Source organism: Hyla sarda, chromosome 1 (genome assembly GCF_029499605.1).
Source record: "Hyla sarda isolate aHylSar1 chromosome 1, aHylSar1.hap1, whole genome shotgun sequence".
Taxonomy (NCBI): Eukaryota; Metazoa; Chordata; class Amphibia; order Anura; family Hylidae; genus Hyla; species Hyla sarda.
The window spans coordinates 208,472,224-208,495,230 of NC_079189.1; the positions used below are offsets into that span (position 1 = coordinate 208,472,224).

The following is a 23,007-nucleotide window of genomic DNA, read 5'->3' on the forward strand; positions in this document are numbered from 1 at the left end:
AGAACACGCTAAAGGTTCTAGGGCTTCAGTTTTTAGTATCCACCTTGCCTCTCATTGAAGGAGCAACCTGTTATGGTCTCCACCATTTGGGGGGATATTCTGTACTTCCAAGCCTGCAAATTTTAACACATGAACATTACCTTGATGGGCATTTTTCATATGATCGATTAGAAGCAGGAAACCTAGTCCTGTTTGTATGGATTTACAATGTTCTCTTATCCTTAAATATAAACACTGCATGGTCTTCCCTATGTAAAATCGATCACACGGGCACACTACCGTGTAGACAACGTATTTTGTTTTACAAGTAATTAAATCTCTCACTGTCCACTCAGTACCCCCCAAGCCTATATGCTTGGCCTCTGAGTTTACATTAGTTCACAACCATAGTTACTCATGGATCTTGATCTATCCACATGCTTTTTTTTAAATCTATTTTGAACTCATTCGTGCCCAAAGCACTCTGTAAGGTACGGGTTTCCTGTATGAAAACAACAGTTTTCTTACGGCTATTTCCCTCAGCTCTGCATCGATTTTAATCAGATGCCAATATTTCCGCATCACTGTCTGAATTAGTCTGTCTGCTGATGAATGAAAAAAAGAAAATGTAAACCGTTGTTCACTTTTTTTTATTTTTGTTGTTTCCTCTTTTTAACAATGTTTCCCTTTGTATGTGTTGTGCCCTAGTCTAGGCTTTTTTCACCAATTTAGCGGGATACCCCCCTTTTTACTAAATGATTGAATAACTCAAGTGCTTGCTGATTAAATGTTTCAGTGTTATTATTACCGGTATGTGCCTCAGCCTAAGGAACTGGCCATACGGGATGGCTCTCTTGACGTGGGGTGGGTGGTCTGCAAGTGAACTTCTGTGAACAGATTTCTTTTTTAGGCCCCGTTCACACTACGGAATTCTCGCGGCTGAATTCCCCGAGCGGAGATTCCACCTGGCGGCGCTAGTGCCGCGGGGCACTGGGCCGTCACCATTGACGGCTATGGTCCGCTCGCGGATTCTGCACAAAGAATTAACATGTTCTTTCTTTGCGCGGAACACTTTCAGCGGTGGAAATGTCCACCGCTGAAATTCAGCAGTGTGAACGGGTCTCGCGGAGACCCATTCACACTAATGTTAAAGTTCACACCGCGGAATTGCAATTCTGTAGTGTGAATGGGGCCTAGGGTTATCCCAGACCCTAACGGCCTAGGGTTATCCCAGACCCTAACACCAGCTCCTCCGCCACCTCTCAACAACGCCATGCTGGAAGAAATACACAGAGCACCAGCTCTCACATTAAGAAGAAAAACAAGAGGGGACAAAGAGAAGGGGTACATAAAAGAGAGAGAGAAAAGAAACAAAGTAAGCCCAGAAACTCAGAAACAGAACACCCCACAAACACCAGCCTCATAAAAATCTTCAATCTTTCCAAAAAAACACTCTCACCCATAGAACAAAGTGTGTTGGAAAAAGGATTTTCATTTTGCCCGACCAACCGAGACAGCTTTAACCTTTTTTTGAATTTGAATATATTTGTCAGTAAACTCACCCTCAAAAGACATTTTAAAGGGGTACTCCGGTGAAAAACTTTTTTTTTTAAATCAACTGGTGCCAGAAAGTTAAACAGATTTGTAAATTACTTCTATTAAAAAATCTTAATCCTTCATGTACTTATTAGCTGCTGAATACTACAATGGAAATTATTTATTATTATTTTTGAAACACAGAGCTGTCTGCTGACATCATGAGCACAGTGCTCTTTGCTGACATCTATGTCCATTTTAGGTACTGTCCATTACTAGGAGAAAATACCCATAGCAAACATATGCTGCCCTGGACACTTCCTAAAATGGACAGAGATGTCAGCAGAGAGCACTGTGCTCATGATGTCAGCAGACAGCTCTGTGTTTCAAAAAGAAAAGAATTCCCGCTGTAGTATTCAGCAGCTAATAAGTGCAGGAAGGATTAATATTTTTTAATAGAAGTAATTTACAAATCTGTTTAACTTTCTGGCACCAGTTGATTTAAAAAAAAAAGTTTTTCACCGGAGTACCCCTTTAACGACGCAGGACATATATTTACATCCTGCGCCGGCTCCCGCTATATGAAGCGGGATCGGGCCACGATCCCCCATCATATCGCATCGGTCCCGGCGCTCATCAATGGCCGGGACCCGCGGCTAATACCACACATCGCCGATCGCGGCGATGTGCGGTATTAACCCTTTAGAAGCGGCGGTCAAAGCTGACTGCCGCTTCTAAAGCGAAAGTGAAAGTGATCCGGCTGCTCAGTCGGGCTGTTCGGAACCGCCGCGGTGAAATCTCGGCGTCCCGAACAGCTGACAGGACACCGGGAGCGCCCTTACCTGCCTCCTCGGTGTCCGATCGGCGAATGACTGCTCCGTGCCTGAGATCCAGGAAGGAGCAGTCAAGCGCCGATAACACTGATCACAAACGTGTTAATACACGCCTGTGATCTGTGTAAAAGATCAGTGTGTGCAGTGTTATAGGTCCCTATGGGACCTATAACACTGCAAAAAAAATGTAAAAAAAAAGTGTTAATAAAGGTCATTTAACCCCTTCCCTAATAAAAGTTTGAATCACCCCCCTTTTCCCATAAAAAAAACAGTGTAAAAAAAATAAATAAATAAACATATGTGCTATCACCGCATGCGTAAATGTCCGAACTATAAAAATATATCATTAATTAAACAGTACGGTCAATGGCGTACGCGCAAAAAAATTCCAAAGTCAAAAAAAGCGCATTTTTGGTCACTTTTTATACCATTAAAAAATGAATAAACAGTGATCAAAAAGTCTGATCAAAACAAAAATCATACCGATAAAAACTTCAGATCAGGGCGCAAAAAATGAGTCCTCATACCGCCCTGTACGTGGAAAAATAAAAAAGTTATAGGGGTCAGAAGATGACATTTTTAAACGTATACATTTTCCTGCATGTAGTTATGATTTTTTCCAGAAGTGCGACAAAATTAAACCTATATAAGTAGGGTATCATTTTAACTGTATGGACCTACAGAATAATGATAAGGTGTAATTTTTACCGAAATATGCACTGCGTAGAAACGGAAGCCCCCAAAACTTATAAAATGGCATTTTTTCTTCGATTTTGTCGCACCATGATTTTCTTTTCCATTTCGCCGTGCATTTTGGGGTAAAATGACTAATGTCATTGCAAAGTAGAATTGGCGACACAAAAAAAAAGCCATAATATGGATTTTTAGGTGGAAAATTGAAAGGGTTATGATTTTTAAAAGGTAAGGAGGAAAAAACGAAAGTGCAAAAACGGAAAACCCCTGAGTCCTTAAGGTGTTAACCTACTATCCACTACTAATACTAATACTACATCCCAAACAACTAAAGAAGAATACAACCTCGCTCTAGATCCGCCTCCCCTCAAAACAGCGCTAAAGCCCATTATACCACTCACCACCGAGGAAGTTTCCTAGAGACTTTCTCAGCAGGGGTCTCCGAGGATTTCGAGAACCTGTGCTCACAACAGCTGAACTATACCCAAAATCTGACCGGCTCCCAGAAAACAGCAAAGAAAAATCTTTCTAAGGATAAAGAAATCGTCATCAAACCCGCTGATAAAGGCGGGATTGCGATCTTAGACCGATCTGCTTATATCGAAGAAGCACTTAGACTACTGTCGGATACTAAATTCTACAATACCCTATCATATAACCCCACTAAAGCATACCAAACGTAACTACAAATCCTGCTGCAAACTAACTACACCAAAGGAGTCTTAACAAAGCAAGAATACAATTTCATTTCCATTACCGAACCCAACATTCCTCTTTTTTACTAAATTTCAAGGGTACACAAAAATCCTAACAAACCACTAGGGAGGCCTATCATCTCCAGGATCATTTCGCTAACCTGCAACCTATCCCGGTATATTGATATCCTATTACAAAAATACATGATACAACTACCTTCATATACCAAAGAACCTCTGGACCTCATAAACACCATCCTCAATATACCTTGGGAAGACAATTTCTGCTTTTTAACTATGGACTTGACCTTCCTCTATACCATCATAGACCATAACCTTGGGATTGAAGCCATATCACACTTCCTCAAACAAGACACCTAGATGCCATCAGCCCAATACAACTTCATACTGGAAAGCATTCACTTCATCCTCAAACATAACTATTTCGAATTCAATGGCCAAATGTACATACAGCAGCCCGGAACAGCTATGGGGACACGTTTCAGAATCTCTTTATGGGTCTATAAGAACATCTATTTGTCTACACCAACCACCTTTTCCACCACTGCGTAACCTACAAGAGGTATATAGATGACATATTCATTATTTGGAGCCTGGATTTCACCCACACCATTACAGACAATAACGCCAAATTTTTGGACTTGATAATTGTCACGATGCCGGCTGGCAGGTAGTGGACCCTCTGTGCCAGAGAGGGATTGGCGTGGACCGTGCTAGTGGACCGGTTCTAAGCCACTACTGGTTTTCACCAGAGCCCGCCGCAAAGCGGGATGGTCTTGCTGCGGCGGTAGTGACCAGGTCGTATCCACTAGCAACGGCTCACCTCTCTGGCTGCTGAAGATAGGCGCGGTACAAGGGAGTAGGCAGAAGCAAGGTCGGACGTAGCAGAAGGTCGGGGCAGGCAGCAAGGATCGTAGTCAGGGGCAACGGCAGAAGGTCTGGAAACACTGGCAAGGGACACACAAGGAACGCTTTCACTGGCACTAAGGCAACAAGATCCGGCAAGGGAGTGCAAGGGAAGTGAGGTAATATAGGGAGTGCACAGGTGATAACTCTAATTGGAACCACTGCGCCAATCAGCGGCGCAGTGGCCCTTTAAATCGCAGAGACCCGGCGCGCGCGCGCCCTAGGGAGCGGGGCCGCGCGCGCCGGGACAGAACAGACGGGGAGCGAGTCAGGTAGGAGAGCCGGGGTGCGCATCGCGAGCGGGCGCTACCCGCATCGCGAATCGCATCCCGGCTAGCAGCAGGATCGCAGCGCCCCGGGTCAGAGGACGTGACCGGGGCGCTGCAGCGGAGGAGGTGAAGCGAGCGCTCCGGGGAGGAGCGGGAACCCGGAGCGCTCGGCGTAACAGTACCCCCCCCCTTGGGTCTCCCCCTCTTCTTGGAGCCTGAGAACCTGAGGAGCAGACTTTTGTCAAGGATGTTGTCCTCAGGTTCCCAGGATCTCTCTTCAGGACCACAACCCTCCCAGTCTACTAAAAAAAAATTTTTTCCTCTGACCTTTTTGGCAGCCAAAATCTCCTTGACCGAGAAGACGTCCGAGGAGCCGGAAACAGGAGTGGGAGGAACAGATTTGGGAGAAAAACGGTTGAGGATGAGTGGTTTGAGAAGAGAGACGTGAAAGGCATTAGGGATACGAAGAGAAGGAGGAAGAAGAAGTTTATAAGAGACAGGATTAATTTGACACAGAATTTTGAAAGGACCAAGATAGCGTGGTCCCAACTTGTAGCTAGGGACACGGAAGCGGACATATTTAGCGGAGAGCCATACCTTGTCTCCAGGGGAAAAAACGGGGGGAGCTCTTCTTTTCTTATCCGCGAACCTCTTCATGCGTGAAGAAGCCTGTAAGAGAGAATTTTGGGTCTCTCTCCATATAATGGAAAGGTCACGAGAAATTTCATCCACAGCGGGCAGACCAGAGGGCAAGGGGGTAGGGAGGGGGGGAAGAGGGTGACGGCCGTACACCACGAAAAATGGGGATTTGGAGGAAGATTCAGAGACCCTGAAGTTATACGAGAATTCGGCCCATGGAAGGAGATCTGCCCAGTCATCCTGGCGGGAGGAAACAAAATGTCGCAAATAATCACCCAGGATCTGGTTAATTCTTTCTACTTGTCCATTGGACTGGGGATGATATGCAGAGGAAAAATTTAATTTAATCTTGAGTTGTTTACAGAGAGCTCTCCAGAATTTAGACACGAATTGGACCCCTCTATCCGAGACAATCTGCGTAGGCAACCCGTGAAGACGAAAAATGTGTACAAAAAATTGTTTAGCCAACTGAGGCGCAGAAGGAAGACCAGGAAGAGGAATGAAATGTGCCATTTTGGAGAATCGATCAACGACCACCCAAATAACGGTGTTGCCACGGGAAGGGGGTAAATCAGTAATAAAATCCATACCAATCAGAGACCAAGGCTGTTCGGGGACAGGCAGAGGATGAAGAAAACCAGCGGGCTTCTGGCGAGGAGTCTTATCCCGGGCACAGATAGTGCAGGCTCGCACAAAGTCCCCAACATCCGTCTCCAGAGTTGGCCACCAATAGAAGCGGGAGATGAGTTGCACAGATTTCTTGATGCCCGCATGACCTGCGAGATGGGAGGAGTGACCCCATTTGAGGATTCCGAGGCGTTGGCGTGGAGAAACAAAGGTCTTTCCTGGAGGAGTCTGTCTGATGGAGGCAGGAGAAGTGGAGATCAGGCAGTCAGGAGGAATGATGTGTTGCGGAGGGAGATCAACTTCTGAGGCATCCGAGGAACGAGAGAGAGCATCGGCTCTAATGTTCTTATCGGCAGGACGAAAGTGAATCTCAAAATTAAATCGGGCAAAGAACAGAGACCACCGGGCCTGGCGAGGATTCAGCCGTTGGGCCGACTGGAGGTAGGAGAGGTTCTTGTGGTCGGTGTAGATAATAACAGGAAATCTTGATCCCTCCAGCAGATGCCTCCATTCCTCAAGTGCTAATTTAATGGCTAGAAGTTCTCGATCCCCGATGGAGTAGTTCCTCTCCGCTGGAGAGAAGGTCCTAGAGAAAAAACCACAAGTGACAGCATGCCCGGAAGGATTTTTTTGTAGAAGAACAGCTCCAGCTCCTACTGAGGAGGCATCAACCTCCAATAGGAAGGGTTTGGAAGGGTCAGGTCTGGAGAGCACGGGAGCCGAAGAAAAGGCAGACTTGAGTTGTTTAAAGGAGTCTTCTGCTTGAGGAGGCCAGGACTTGGGATCAGCATTTTTCTTGGTTAAAGCCACGATAGGAGCCACAATGGTAGAAAAATGTGGAATAAATTGCCTGTAATAATTGGCGAACCCCAAAAAGCGTTGGATAGCACGGAGTCCGGAGGGGCGTGGCCAATTTAAGACGGCAGAGAGTTTGTCTGGATCCATTTGTAGTCCCTGGCCAGAGACCAAATATCCTAGAAAAGGAAGAGATTGGCATTCAAACAGACATTTCTCAATTTTGGCATAGAGTTGGTTGTCACGAAGTCTCTGAAGAACCATACGGACATGCCGGCGGTGTTCCTCTAGATTGGCAGAAAAAATTAGGATATCGTCCAGATATACCACAACACAGGAGTATAATAGATCACGAAAAATTTCATTGACAAAGTCTTGGAAGACGGCAGGGGCATTGCACAGTCCAAAGGGCATGACCAGATACTCAAAGTGTCCATCTCTGGTGTTAAATGCCGTTTTCCACTCGTCCCCCTCTCTGATGCGGATGAGGTTATAGGCGCCTCTTAAGTCCAATTTAGTGAAGATGTGGGCACCTTGGAGGCGATCAAAGAGTTCAGAGATGAGGGGTAAGGGGTAGCGGTTCTTAACCGTGATTTTATTAAGACCGCGGTAGTCAATGCAAGGACGTAGGGAGCCATCTTTTTTGGAGACAAAGAAAAATCCGGCTCCGGCAGGAGAGGAGGATTTACGGATAAAGCCCCTTTTTAGATTCTCCTGGACGTATTCGGACATGGCAAGAGTCTCTGGGGCAGAGAGAGGATAAATTCTGCCCCGGGGTGGAGAAGTACCCGGGAGGAGGTCGATAGGGCAATCATAAGGCCTGTGAGGAGGTAGAGTCTCAGCTTGTTTTTTGCAGAAAACATCCGCGAAGTCCATATAGGCCTTGGGGAGACCGGTTACTGGAGGAACCACAGAGTTACGGCAAGGGTTACTGGGAACCGGTTTTAGACAGTTCTTGGAACAAGAGGACCCCCAACTCTTGATCTCCCCAGTGGACCAATCCAGGGTTGGGGAATGAAGTTGAAGCCAGGGAAGTCCAAGGAGAATCTCCGAGGTGCAATTGGGGAGGACCAAAAGTTCAATCCTCTCATGATGAGATCCGATGCTCATAAGAAGGGGCTCCGTGCGGAAACGTATGGTACAGTCCAATCTTTCATTATTTACACAATTGATGTAGAGGGGTCTGGCGAGACTGGTCACTGGGATGTTGAACCTGTTGACGAGAGAGGCCAAAATAAAATTTCCTGCAGAACCAGAGTCCAAGAAGGCCACTGTAGAGAAGGAGAAGGCAGAAGCAGACATCCGCACAGGCACAGTAAGACGTGGAGAAGCAGAGTAGACATCAAGGACTGTCTCACCCTTGTGCGGAGTCAGCGTACGTCTTTCCAGGCGGGGAGGACGGATAGGACAATCCCTCAGGAAGTGTTCGGTACTAGCACAGTACAGGCAGAGGTTCTCCATACGGCGTCGTGTCCTCTCTTGAGGTGTCAGGCGAGACCGGTCGACCTGCATAGCCTCCACGGCGGGAGGCACAGGAACAGATTGCAGGGGACCAGAGGAGAGAGGAGCCGAGGAGACGAAACGCCTCGTGCGAACAGAGTCCATATCTTGGCGGAGTTCCTGACGCCTTTCAGAAAAACGCATGTCAATGCGAGTGGCTAGGTGAATAAGTTCATGTAGATTAGCAGGAATTTCTCGTGCGGCCAGAACATCTTTAATGTTGCTGGATAGGCCTTTTTTGAAGGTCGCGCAGAGGGCCTCATTATTCCAGGACAATTCTGAAGCAAGTGTACGGAATTGTACGGCATACTCGCCAACGGAAGAATTACCCTGGACCAGGTTCAACAGGGCAGTCTCAGCAGAAGAGGCTCGGGCAGGTTCCTCAAAGACACTTCGGATTTCCGAGAAGAAGGAGTGTACTGAGGCAGTGACGGGGTCATTGCGGTCCCAGAGCGGTGTGGCCCATGACAGGGCTTTTCCGGACAGAAGACTGACTACGAAAGCCACCTTAGACCTTTCAGTGGGAAACAGGTCCGACATCATCTCCAGATGCAGGGAACATTGGGAAAGGAAGCCACGGCAAAACTTAGAGTCCCCATCAAACTTATCCGGCAAGGATAAGCGTATCCCAGGAGCGGCCACTCGCTGCGGAGGAGGTGCAGGAGCTGGCGGAGGAGATGACTGCTGAAGCTGTGGTAGCAACTGTTGTAGCATAACGGTCAGTTGAGACAGCTGTTGGCCTTGTTGCGCAATCTGTTGTGACTGCTGGGCGACCACCGTGGTGAGGTCAGCGACAACTGGCAGAGGAACTTCAGCGGGATCCATGGCCGGATCTACTGTCACGATGCCGGCTGGCAGGTAGTGGACCCTCTGTGCCAGAGAGGGATTGGCGTGGACCGTGCTAGTGGACCGGTTCTAAGCCACTACTGGTTTTCACCAGAGCCCGCCGCAAAGCGGGATGGTCTTGCTGCGGCGGTAGTGACCAGGTCGTATCCACTAGCAACGGCTCACCTCTCTGGCTGCTGAAGATAGGCGCGGTACAAGGGAGTAGGCAGAAGCAAGGTCGGACGTAGCAGAAGGTCGGGGCAGGCAGCAAGGATCGTAGTCAGGGGCAACGGCAGAAGGTCTGGAAACACTGGCAAGGGACACACAAGGAACGCTTTCACTGGCACTAAGGCAACAAGATCCGGCAAGGGAGTGCAAGGGAAGTGAGGTAATATAGGGAGTGCACAGGTGATAACTCTAATTGGAACCACTGCGCCAATCAGCGGCGCAGTGGCCCTTTAAATCGCAGAGACCCGGCGCGCGCGCGCCCTAGGGAGCGGGGCCGCGCGCGCCGGGACAGAACAGACGGGGAGCGAGTCAGGTAGGAGAGCCGGGGTGCGCATCGCGAGCGGGCGCTACCCGCATCGCGAATCGCATCCCGGCTAGCAGCAGGATCGCAGCGCCCCGGGTCAGAGGACGTGACCGGGGCGCTGCAGCGGAGGAGGTGAAGCGAGCGCTCCGGGGAGGAGCGGGAACCCGGAGCGCTCGGCGTAACAATAATATTTCATAATTCACAGCACAAAATAAACACTAAAACCTATTTCAAAACAGTTGACAGCAACAGCTACCTGGATTTCAAGAGTATGCACTATAAAAAATGGCTCATCAATGTCCCCTTTGGCCAATTTAAGAGGGTAGGGAGAAATTGCACCCAACCAGATGACTTTCAGGAACAAGGACAGACTCTCAAAAACAGATTCCTAGACAAAGGGTATCCCAAGCCGCTAATGCAACATAGCTTTAAGAAAGCCAGTATTCTTGATCAAAAAAGCTGTTTGCAACCAAAATCTGCACAAACTGATGTCAAAAAAGAAGTACCATGCTATTTCATAACAACCTACACTGCTGACCAAAAAGCCATCTGGACCACCATTCAGAAACACTGGAACACACTGCTACCTCTACTCTTAAAAACCATCTAGCAGCAAGTAAACTAAAATCCATAAAGACCACTAACACAAAAACATTCCTCCCACCAGTCACTGGGAATCACACATGTGGCAGTACCCAGTGTAAATGCTGCACCTCCATTTCCCACAATTGTAAGGAGTTCAAATATCTGGAGACATTTTTCAAATTAAAACATTTATCAACTGTGGCACAGATTTTGTAATATACCTCCTGGAACGTTCCTGCAGCCTACAGCATGTAGGCTGCACCCTCCAACCCCACCGATGCAGGCTGAACAAACATAGGGCCAATATCTTAAAAGCATTTACCCTACACAGCGTTTCATGCCATGCTGCCACCAGACATGACTGCAAAATCACCGATATTAAACTCACACTAATTGAGCACATTCCCAAAACTATTAACCAACGCTTCGGGACTTTACGCAAGCACGAAATCTATTAGAGACGTCAACCTGATCATAATTCACTTGAATCTATTTAGTTTTCTTCATTCTCTTTTATCATATCAATTCTTCTACGAAGACTAAACGCCTACGAGGGTCACCACCACCCGTTGATACACATGTGGCCATACACCTGCGTAACATTTGTCCTATGTTTATGTATATAACTAATGGATATATAACCATTCCATTTTTTCACATTTCTATATATCAGTCCAGTGTAATATATGCTATGTAATATGCACACTATATATTATGTGACCATTTCATTCATTCATTTATTTATTTCCATCCACTTTCATCCAAATACTCTCTACTACCTCTATGTTATCTATACTATGCAACACATACTATATATCATGTAATCTGTATTTAAAACAACCCCTCCGTGCCTCATATGTTTTGTATATACAACACTCCCCATTTGTCATAACATGCATCATCCTCCAGCCTAACCTACCCACTATGCTGTTTTATGCTCATATCACCTTTAATAAACACACCTTTAATAAACAGCAGCGCTCTGCACCACCACCACTTCAGATCTAACTTTTCCCCTGCCCACTGTTTTTAGCCATACAAGCGCAACACTCTACACTATTCATTATTTATCACTATCCATTCATTCTCGCAAGTCAACCACTCCCCCTCACCTGTCATTGGTTCACTCAGCCCATGTGACCACACTACAGTGCGGCGCCGGCATCTAACCAGCGAGCGCTTATTTCCTGACTCCCTACCTCGGTACTGACATCTGCGCTAACACTTTACTACTAGGCACACTAACATTACTACGAATGTTTACATTTACATTCATTGAGCCTCTTTCTGAACTCAGCTACTGGGTCACAAGAGATCCTACCTTATAACCAACTATACTACTATTCCATACTACATCATAACTATCATCAACATACTTTATTCCTATGTTTTATATGTTAAAACTAATGGTTTTAATCATACATTAGTGTTTTTACTATTTTGTGAGGCGTTTGGGTCTGACCTTGTGTGACCCCCAGACCCCACCTACCCACTTTTTGGCACTCATTTTGTGTGTATTTAAACCTGCATGTAACTGTTTGTACCTATGCCAATCTGAGGAAGGGAATTTAACCCCCGAAACGCGTCATTGTGTTTTTTTTTAATTGTATTTTGGTATCAAAAACCTGTTGATGCTTCACCTTCACTTTGATATCTGCCAAATTTATACAACTACAACTACGGATCCAGCGCCACTCCAATACATCTTTTCTTCTTCTCTGGATTGTATCAAAGAGTAAGAAGCCAGAAATTAAATATTTGCTTATGGGTTTAATCAGGCTGTGTTTCCTTCGTATTATAAACTATGAACAATATATAAATACACACTGCGTCATTGTACATGCAGCTGCTTCTATGGAAAGTCTGGTAGTTTCAGTAGGGAAAGGGTGACATTACAACATAAGAAAAGCAGAAATTTTATGTAATTTCCCCTCTAATCACTATTGGACTTCTTGTAATATTGCAGATACACAAGCTTGGTAATTCTCACAGTTTTTAATAGTTAAAAAGTGCAGCTCTGTCATTCATGTGGTCCAATGTTAAAAAAAACACATGCCTTGCGGTAAATATTTTTTAGCTAAATCCAGCTTAAAGGGGTACTCCACTCGAAAATAATTTTTTTAATCAACTGATGCCAGAACGTAACTCCACAGGAAGTTCTTTTCTTTTTGAATTTATTTTCTGTCTGACCACAGTGCTTTTTGCTGACACCTCAGTCCATGTCAGAAACTGTCCAGAGCAGGATAGGTTTGCTATGGGGATTAGTTCCTACTCTAAACAGTTCCTAAAATGGACAGAGGTGTCAGCAGAGAGCACTGTGGTCAGACAGAAAGGAAATTCTAAAAGAAAAGAACTTCCTGTGGAGCATACAGCAGCTGATAATTACTGGAAGGATTAAGATTTTTAAATAGAAGTAATTTACAAATCTTTTTAACTTTCTGGCACCAGTTGATTAAAAATATATATTTTCCAGCGGAGTACCCCTTTAATGAAATAGTGTTGAAGTCTGCACTAACACCTAAAAGTTACCACCTGAATGGAGAAGAAAGCACACGTTTGGCCTCCATAGGATAATAGGGGTCTATGGATCTATGGTCCTGGCCCCCAGATGCTTCTTATCTCTGTGTAAAACCAGCCTAGGTAGCTTTTTAAGAAATTAAGGTTGTATAAGTGACTCCTAGAAAATATAAACTACTTTACCAATGGCTGCTTTACAGTAAAAGTAGAACTACATGTTCACATACCATCAAATATTAGCAAAAACATGACAAAATTCAAATTAAAATACTAATTAAAGTAAGTCCTTTATAACTAAAATGGTCTTGAACTGCTTTCATCGGTGAGAACCCAAAAATAAGTTTTATATTATTCTATGTGGTTTGTGCACTTTTTAATGCAGATTTTGAAAATTGTATTCAAAAGGAATAAGAAGTATAAATGAAGGACCCATATTTTTTCTAACCATTTGGATCATCATCCATCTTCTTAGACACCAGAAACTACCAAAAAACGGCATCAAAATATTCATATATGAGTCTAGTGTAAAGACTGTATAAATTTGTTTATATAGTGCCCTGTATATATGCACCATAAAAAAGGGTTATCATACAAAGAAAAGTGGAGTCCATAACAGCCAAATAATGCTTTCATCCTATAAAAAGACATAGAAGAATAAGCGCTGAAATCTGGTTGCTTCTGTTTATTTTTGATAAATCTGTTACAAACACTGTTTGTAAATTGATAAGATTTAAAATGTTCATCTATTTTCCCTTAGTCTCCTTAGCAGAACAATAATGGGATGTCTCCGCCTCTGTATGCCTTACAGTAAATGGGATTTTTTATTTTATTTTTTATCATAAAATAGCCCCCTCGGGTATATAGGTAACATCTTCCCACAATATATTGAGTAAATTATGGTGTAAAAATAAGAGAGGGACTGTTGTGCTGCTGAGGAGATTAAGGGAATACAGATTAACATTCTAAATATGTTTTTCCTCAGCAGCACAATAATGGGGATATAACAAGTGTGTGTTTTACAGGGGAATGCAACAGGGCCAGGTACAGAAATAAAAGTGACTCCCTGGCCGGACATGCCGCATGAAGTCAAGCTGCATGGCACAGGACTCGCTAGTAAAAGAGTTTTGTTGGTGATAGGGGACTACAGCCTAGCAGGACACAAGAGCATAAAAAACTTACTGTATTTTGGGTAGGTGTTACCTACATAGCCTAGGGGGCAGAGCCTTTTCTGATAAAAAATTCCCATGACCTGCAGAGTGTACGGGGCGGAGACATCCCAATATTGTGCTGCTGAGGAACGACAGGGAATCAGACATGCCCGGGGAGATTTATCAAAACCTGTGCAGAGAAAAAATCGACCAGTTTCCCATAGCAACCAATCAGATTGCTTCTTTAATTTTTAAAAAGACCTTTGAAAAACAAAAATAGCTGTCTGATTGGTTGTTATGGGCAACTGGTCAACTTTTCCTCTGCAAAGGTTTTGATAAATCTCTCCTGCTGCATATGGGTAGATTACATTTCAGTGTTTATTATAATAAAACATTAAGTTTTATCTTGTTTTGCAGGCTTGTAGCTGACTTTGATTAAGTTAACATGGCGAAAAATTCTGACTTGGAGTCTTCTTTAGCATTCATTAAAGAATCAAAGTATATCACTAGGTAAGTCTTTATCTGTGGAAGATATATACAATAGTTCAGATTTATTAATGGAAATGTGCCAAAATTCTAGCAGAACTTGTAATAAATACTGGCTTATATGGCCACTTGTCTGACAATTAGGTGTGGATTATCAAACAGTGGATGTAGATTGTACCATGTATGCCAAAATTATGGAGTCTAAATCTAGACTCGATAGTCTACAGATGTGTCAGGTGTGCTTGGGCTGCTGTCTAGTGTCTAGAATGTCTAGTGTAAGTATGCATTGCCTAGGGTTCGGTCACATAACAATTAGTGACATGTTTGTTGGCAACCTCTTAAAATAGAATTCCAATATATAGTTACATGGTCCCATTAGCCAACTAGTGACTATGATCAGGCCATTTACCAAATGTATACATGTATTTACTTGTACTCAAAAGCATGGTGTGGTGTGCTTTTACGTCTGTGTAAGTACATATGTATGGGAAATGTTGTCACTAGTTGACTACCTTAAAGTTAATGGGGCTGCCTATATATTTTGTGACAGTTTGTTGATGTATGCGTGTCACAGAGTCGTGATATCAGCATGCCCTAAGGCTATATTAACTCTACGGATAATCAGTTCACGCTAGGACTGCTCAGACATGCACTGCCCTATTGATGAAAATGCATTTCAAGAATAATTCTGCCAAAAGAACAAACATGGTCATTCTTTTGGTGGAGTCCGGGATTTGAATTTCTGCGGCGGAAAATTGTGCAGTGTGCGCAGTGCAACAGAATCTCATTGGAAACAATAGGAGGTTGCTGCACCAGGATTTCCAAACAAAATTTCTCAGCTCGGAAATTCTGTATTGTTTTTACCATGTTTTCACCGATTTCATATTAGCATCAATCAATAGAACTAAAATATTTATATTTTTTTAATGAAAATTTCTGTGTGGTTTTCTTGTCCAAGGGTATATGTGCTATATATTCATGTGTTGCATGTAAGGGAGCCGTAGGTGGCCACCTGTTCTGCTGCAGTACAAAAGTGTCAAAGCAGACTGGCACTGTGTGAACAAGGACCAGCAGACCTGATCCATGGTCCAATAACAGCCACATCATTTGAAGAAATAGGGACAATCAAAAGTATTCCAAATGGGTTTTATTTTTTCACCCAACAAATACAAGTACTGATAGGCTTATTTTGGCATATTTTGGAATGCTACTTCTTTTAAGAGATACTCTGCCCCTAGACATCTTGTCCCCTATCCAAAGGATAGGGGATAAGACATCAGATTGTGGGGGTCCCGCCGCTGGGGACCCCACGATCTCGGCTGGGGCACCCCAAACATCCGATCGCGGGCAAAGTTTGCTCAGTGCCAGATGACTAGCGATGTGGGATGGAAGCTCGTGATGTCACGGTCATGCCCCCCTCATGACATCATGGTAACGCCCCTTCAATACAAGTCTATAGGAGGGACATGGCCGTGACATCACGAGCCTCCGGCGCTGTACCCGATGCTCTAAACGAATGCCGAGTGCAATAGGGAGATCACGGGAGTTCCCAGCGGTGGGACCCCCGCGATCAGACATCTTATCCCCTTTCCTTTGAATAGGGGATAAGATGTCTAGGGGTGGAGTACCCCTTTAAGTGAATTTGGCTGTCCTGCTGTAGTATACTGTAATTGAATTGCTTGCTATAAAATAGTATAGCTAAAGGGAATGCAGATGTTGATAAACAATGAAAGGGACATATGTACTGCAAACGGGATAAAAAATAAAAAAAAATGAAAATAAACCCTAATGAAAAACTGGAGTAGCACGTTTCCAAAATGTTTTGTGTGCAAAACCACACTTATTGTGATAGCAAATCTCTTGATCGTAGTAAGAGCTTGCGTAAATAACACAAAAGGACATTTACAATGCAAAGATGTTGCCATGGTTTATGCTTTGCATATGATCTTGGTAACTATTTATAAGCACAAAGGATTTTTCAGGGCATGTTCGTGAAAGTCATTTGGGTGTGGAACAATGCAAATAGTCATGGCAGAAATTGATCAAATAAGCAGACTGACTAGAGTTTATTTGTAGCGGAGCACATTCTATTCATTCTTGTTTACACATCCTGTATAGTTTCCTACAGACTGAGGCCCTGCAGTCCTCTGTGTTTAAAGACGCAATGCCCTGAAATCCGCAGCACATCCAGACAAAGTTTGTGATCCACATCCTTCACATTTAAAATCTGTGTTCTTCTACAAGGCATTTACATGTACTGCTTTGTACTTTAGTGTTAGTGCATATTTTATAGCGAAAATTCACAACTAATCAGAAGCGAATCTATTGCAGGGGCACATTGGCCTTACTGCTAAAAAGATATGCAAAACATATAACACTTTCAGAGGAATTCAGGTTTCTCATTAGGAACATTCCCAGTCTGTGCATTCAGAGGCCAACTTCACATTGCATAGAATTTCCTGACATATTTTATTTTAGGAGCTCTTTTTATCTGTAATTGGCAAAAAAAAAAAAAAAAAAAAAAAAAAAAGGCCACATTTTCTTTTGCAGCCTTATTGTGCAAATTAGGGGCGAAAATGTGCATGTAAAATAAAATATGTAGAGATATTTTATAGGGTGTGAACTTAGCTTAATTGTGAATGCTGAAGTTTGAAGGCTAAAGTTAAATGCATAAAAATATCAGTACTAAACAATAAAACCATTCATCAGTATTGATGGCAATTACAGACAATCATTATCATAAGCAGTATTAAAAACGATGTCCCTTCTCTATTACTATAACTTATGTATTCTAAATGAGAGCATATACAAGCTAAATTATTAATGACCTGTCTTCAGAATGGTAAACACACAAAAGCAGAAGCACTTCATATGTGGACATAAAATATAAAAATTATTTAGAACTTCAATATTGCTATATTTACTATACATGAAAAATTAAGGATAGTGCACTTTCATCAAACTGTGTAATCCCACCTGCTGAGCACCTAAAACTCAGCTAAAATTCACGGTATTCCGTGATTTAAAAAAAATAAAAAAATTATTTGACTGTGCTACAGTCCTTCCAATCTTACATGATCTCTGCTCCGGATGTTCATTTTTAGCATACAAAGTGAGTGTTGTCTCAGCTTCTCCTAGGTTGCAGTGTGGCCCGAGACATTACATCACTAGTCCGGTGTTGAAAGGGAGCCTGTCTGTCCTTAAATTGGTGGAGCGACCACTGGGTGGGAGGGAGGACATTCTCTACAGGGCTGCTGGAAATTGTAGTTCCATGCACAGCACAGCATGCAAGACAGCTTAGGTGTGCTGCAATTGGTGGGTGGCTGATGTATAGGAGGAAGAAAAGTGACCTCAAACTTGCAAACAAGGAATCATGGGACTTTTAGTTGGAGAGAGGGAACTCCAACAGGAAATAGTCATTTCTAAAAAAAAAAAGAAAGAAAGCTGCAGCGTTATGGTGGACTCACAACACAACCATTTAGCCCCCTCAAGACAAGCACAGATCCTTCCTTAGCATGTGCATTACTGTCTGGCAGGTAAGTACTAAAGTAACCTTATGACAGATAGCCCCTTAAATGACCTGTCTTCAGGATGGCAAACACACAAAAGCAGAAGCACACTTTATATATGTGGACATTAAATATATCCTGTACATTATGTAGAACTGCATTATTGCTATACATGAAAAATTCATAGCACACATTTTAATCAAACTCTGTAAACCCTCCTGCTGTGTTCCTAAAACTCATCTCCCATTCACTTTAATTGTAGCTGAGCTACATTACATAGTGGCCTTGATTTACTAAGTGGAGTGTATTTTTCTACAGTATTTACACATTTTTCCATATGTTTTGATTTTCCTTACTTATTGCTTTTTTTTTTTTTACAACTGCTCTGAGCTGTTGGGTTTTCCAGAGCTCAAATCCCCCACATTTTATGTGGGAACATTAATAAATATGTTGGGATTTTTTGGCCCTTTCTTTTCCTCCCTTTTTAGGCAGCTACTCCCTTTTTCAAAAAAGGGGAGAGGAGAGTGCTCCTTGGTGTAATGAAAGAGAGTTTCTCAATATAAAACATAGACATGAAAGCCGCTCTCCAGAGCAACATACACAACAATGGTAAGCACATCTGATAGTATGGTATCCTTAGCCCTCCGGCAAAACAATGGTAGACAATCGGTATGGCTTCAAAGTGGATGCTGGCTCCACATGGCACAGAATACAAGCAGAAAGAAACAAGGTAAAATCAAGGAAGTTTATTTCCCAAGATGCAACGTGTTTTGCTGCGGGAAAGCAGCTTCATCAGGCATGATGCCTGATGAAGCTGCTTTCCCGCAGCAAAACACGTTGCATCTTGGGAAATAAACTACCTTGATTTTACCTTGTTTCTTTCTGCTTGTATCCCGTGCCCTGTGGAACCAGCATCCACTTTGAAGCCATACTGATTGACTCCCTTTTTCAGGCAGTCATGTCCCTTTTTTGGGGTTTTCTAAGTAAAATAGAGAGTTGGTGGGGTTTCACTGATTTTTTTGGCGCATGAAGCATGTGACACAATTTGGGCACAAAACCTGATAAAAAAAAACTGTCAGGATCACTTTAGTATATGACCCCGAGTGTGTAGAGCTGTCTCCTTCTGGGTCAGTTCTCTGTGTATGCAGGTGCCGTAATTCTATAAAGTTATTGGCACCACAACAATCTGATTTTGATGGCCTTTCCTGAGAATAGGTACAAGACAAGGCTTCAGTATAGGGTGCAGGAGTACATCGGCGCTGAACGGACCCAGGACACAGCAGGTAAGAAAGTAAAATCCAATTTATTCGATGCAACGTGTTTCCCTGCGCAAGCACAGATTCATCTGGCATGGCAAGTAAGGGGAAGGGGCAGGTATAAATAGGACCAAGTTAACCACTTGGTTGCCAAACATTAACCCATGAGAGGTATACAATGTTCTCAATGTTAAAAAAATCCATATAATACATAAAAAAATGTGAGATCTGGCTAACAGAGTATATAAAGTGTACAATAAATATGAACAAATCATATGAAGACAATTTGACACAACAAAAATATTATACAAAATATACAAAATATATATATATATATATATATATGAAAATATATGAATATATCTGAAAATATATGAAAATATATATATATCTGATTATCGTACATTTTCAATATTCTCATTTAAACCCTGCGGGGAAAGTGTGGGTAGCTTAAAAATCCAAAACGATTCGCGATTAATTAATCGCTGAAATCGATTAGGACAGTCACTCGGTATAGTTTGCAGTATAATGAGAGACAATGAATCCACATTACCTGGGTGAGTAATTGTAAGATGACGTGACACACTATGTAATAAAAAAAAATTCTTAATATTGGAGCGATGTTTGCACATACGTGACCGCACCATCTGAATGGTGCGGCCAACGTACTGCAAACCTGAGAATAGGTCATCAGTAAAATTTAGACCAAGTGAAAATGCACTGTCAGCAGTTTAAAAATCACTATGTTTAAAAGGGCTTTAAGCTGCCTCCCAAGCCAAGTGTATTCATTAGATTCTGTTCAGATAGTTTTTATTAGCCATGGTTTCCATTACTTTTAATAGCAAGAAGTGAATCACGTTTTCATATTATGTGAATGGCCGGGTGTTTATGTCCCTTACCTGGAGAAATAGGTTACCTAGGAAGGAAGGTTTTTTATAAATGCCTCTAAAAGCAATGAAAATTAAAAATAGACATACTCATAGTCCTTGATTTCCTTTCTCTTCTGTTTTGAAAGAAGTGTCTGCTTAGCCAACTAATGGGCTGAGTGGCATTTCCTTCATGAAAGAATGTTACAGGAACCAGAAAGAAGTGGACAGCAGCAGGAACTGGACAGCAAAAATCAGAGCAGGTGAGTATGCCTTTTTTTTCCACTGCTTCCAGAGGCCTTTTAAAAACTTCATTTGTGGTGAAAGCCCTTTAAAAATAGTTAACAAAGGTTAGATTTTGTGCAGATAATTCCTGTAATATGCAGGCAAATTTACTTATTTTGGTGAAGATTTTACAGCATGTGATTGGCTGCAGAAGTCACGCATCACCACAAAACATCATCTACAAGTGAATGGAAATAGACCAGAGAAATTCAGTAAACTTTTATTTGTGGTAGGATTCAAGTATCTGTAGGATTCAAGTACGATATCTGTAGGATTTAGAATAAACAAGACTGATTTATGGAGGCTTCATGGATCTTAAAGGACATGAAGGATCTATTGCTATTGTCTTGGTGCCAAATACCACAGGACACTTTCATAGATCTTGTGGAGTTCATGTCTTTTTTTTACCAGCATGGGGGGCACCTTCACACTATTAGACAGGCTGGTATTGTGTAGGTGCTAATCATGTTGGTATAAAGCTTATTGTGGGAATTTGTGCATACCAACTACTATTGTGTAACATCATAAAATGTGTAACATCATTATATAATGTATATCATTCCTATAAGCAGTTAACACTTATTTCATGTTATCCATGTTTCTTTTATATTTTAGAGCTCAGCTCATGTTTCTTTTATATTTTAGAGCTCAGCTTGATTCCCTTCTGAAGTCATACAACTGTTATTTTAAGGATAAAAAGAACTTACAAATAACATATCACCAAGTAAGTGAATAAAATATATTAATTAATTTCTATACCTACTCTGGTTGTCAAAATGTTATATGGTGATAGCAATAAATAGCTGTTAAAGTGTACCTGTACCCAAACTAAACATTTAATATACTGTTCCTTATGTAATTATAAGACACTTTGCTATGTACTTGCTGTTAAAATTCTCAACCTCTAAATGTTTGAAATGTGTTAGAAAAACGGCCACTAGGTGGCTTTGTTCTGATCTCTGTGCAAGTCAAACAGTTAGTTTGGTCACCTCCCAGCCTGGTAGGAGACAAAAATCAGGAAGTACATGCAGGGCATGGCGAGGCACAGCTCTCGCAGGCTTCAGCAACATTGCACCTGCTTGGGAATGCCCACTTTCTCCTGCCGGAAGCTCACACAATGTGAGCAAGGGGAAAGGTATAATACAGAGCTTTTTAAGGCTCAGAAATTTTTTTCAGGGGCAAGAGGGGTGTTGCGAGTAGTTAGGGAATATAATATTAGTTAGATTAGAAAATATTGTTTGATGACAGGTACTCTCATTGAGCACTCTCATTGAGCACTGTGCGTACAGTGATCAGGAAGGCAGGGGAATGGTAATACACCATCTCTGACAGCCATCACAGACAACTGGCTCTCTGCTCTGCCATACTCTGTGTGGCTGTTTTAGAACAGACGTTTAATGTTTGCAGGTGGTCATCAAGCTGTTAACAAGCTTTCTTTTTTAATTCTTGCTTTGTACTTACTAGGATAATTTTTTTTTCTCATTAGGTCTTTATTACAAATGCTGTTTATTTTTGCTTCTACAGCTTTTACAGTGTGCTGTTTAGTTCTGTATTCACTATATCCTTGTGCACAGCTCATATAATAGTTGGACTATTGCTGCATCATATGACTGCCTAATACAAAACACTTTATCTTATTGTAGGATGACAAAAAACAGATTGTTTTATCTGGACTTATTGAGATTTTCTGGGGAGTTCAACGACCGATTAGATTCCAAATGCAAGATGAAAAATGCGTTTCTTCAGAATCAATCCAACTGCCCGAAGTCGTCGGATCAAGTATGACAAAAAGGTGTGCTTCATGAGAAGTCAAAAAAACTGTGTTTAGTTTGCCACTGTGCTATGTTGTCTAGTGTTATTGTCTACTTAAGGATACTGTATGTTTACAAAATATAATACAGAAAACTGAATAAGCTGTCATTAAAGGGAACCTGTCAGATTGAAAATGCAGTCCAGTCTGCAGCCATGTTGTAGAGCTGGAGAAGCTGAGCAGATGGATGTATAACTTCATTGGAAAAGTTCCAGTATTATCATTTACTTCTGTAAATTTCTGCTCATTTTGGGCTAAGTAGTCATGTTGGTGGTCCTATTCAGTGATTGACAGCTCTCTCTATATGGACACTTATACAGAGAAAGCTGTCATAACTGAGCAAGACCATCCATTCTTAGCCCAGAATAAGCAGATGTTCACATTAATAAATGACAAGTGTTGGGGTACTTTCCATGATCTCCCTTTAGAAGGAATTATGACCCCTTGTCTGTGAGCTGACATTCAATAAGTAACAAAGCTCATTCTACTCTTGGTGGCAGGCCAGCACACCTACTGATGCCATTCACCCCTTTTATTTATGTCCACAGTAGCATATTAACCAATGGGTCAATGATACAATGACATGATGTGTTTCCAATTAAAATATAGCTACGTAAGCAGTTTAGACAAAACCATCTAAGGACAGAAAACATATGTATAGCATATTCTCTTTTGGGAGGGGTAAACACACAGCT

General features: G+C 42.4%; 2 protein-coding genes across 8 annotated transcripts in view; one reads left to right on the top strand and one right to left on the bottom strand.

Annotated features, from left to right (window-relative positions):
* HERC3 (HECT and RLD domain containing E3 ubiquitin protein ligase 3) overlaps nucleotides 1-23,007 on the bottom strand; it is a 179,786-nt gene that overhangs the window by 156,463 nt on the left and 316 nt on the right. Inside the window, exons 2-3 of one of the 3 annotated variants that reach the window (XM_056567715.1) lie at nucleotides 20,329-20,546; nucleotides 17,661-18,008 (exon numbers count right to left, since the gene is read on the bottom strand). The exons of 1 other annotated variant lie outside the window; for it this stretch is intronic. The gene's annotated coding sequence lies outside the window, so the exon portion shown is untranslated. The remainder of the gene's footprint in view (nucleotides 1-17,660; nucleotides 18,009-20,328; nucleotides 20,547-23,007) is intronic. One more of the 3 variants, XM_056567706.1, reaches the window with a different exon arrangement.
* The window catches only part of RASSF6 (Ras association domain family member 6), a 133,501-nt gene that overhangs the window by 79,004 nt on the left and 31,490 nt on the right, over nucleotides 1-23,007 (top strand). For 3 of the 5 annotated variants that reach the window (XM_056567813.1, XM_056567823.1, XM_056567832.1), the window contains 3 exons: nucleotides 14,518-14,610; nucleotides 21,148-21,226; nucleotides 22,146-22,294. In XM_056567813.1, coding sequence (XP_056423788.1) covers nucleotides 14,546-14,610; nucleotides 21,148-21,226; nucleotides 22,146-22,294 — 293 coding nt within the window. In that variant the 5' untranslated portion in view covers nucleotides 14,518-14,545. Of the gene's footprint in view, nucleotides 1-14,517; nucleotides 14,611-20,403; nucleotides 20,481-21,147; nucleotides 21,227-21,704; nucleotides 21,814-22,145; nucleotides 22,295-23,007 lie in introns of those variants that run through there. The other 2 variants (XM_056567841.1, XM_056567847.1) reach the window with 2 other exon arrangements.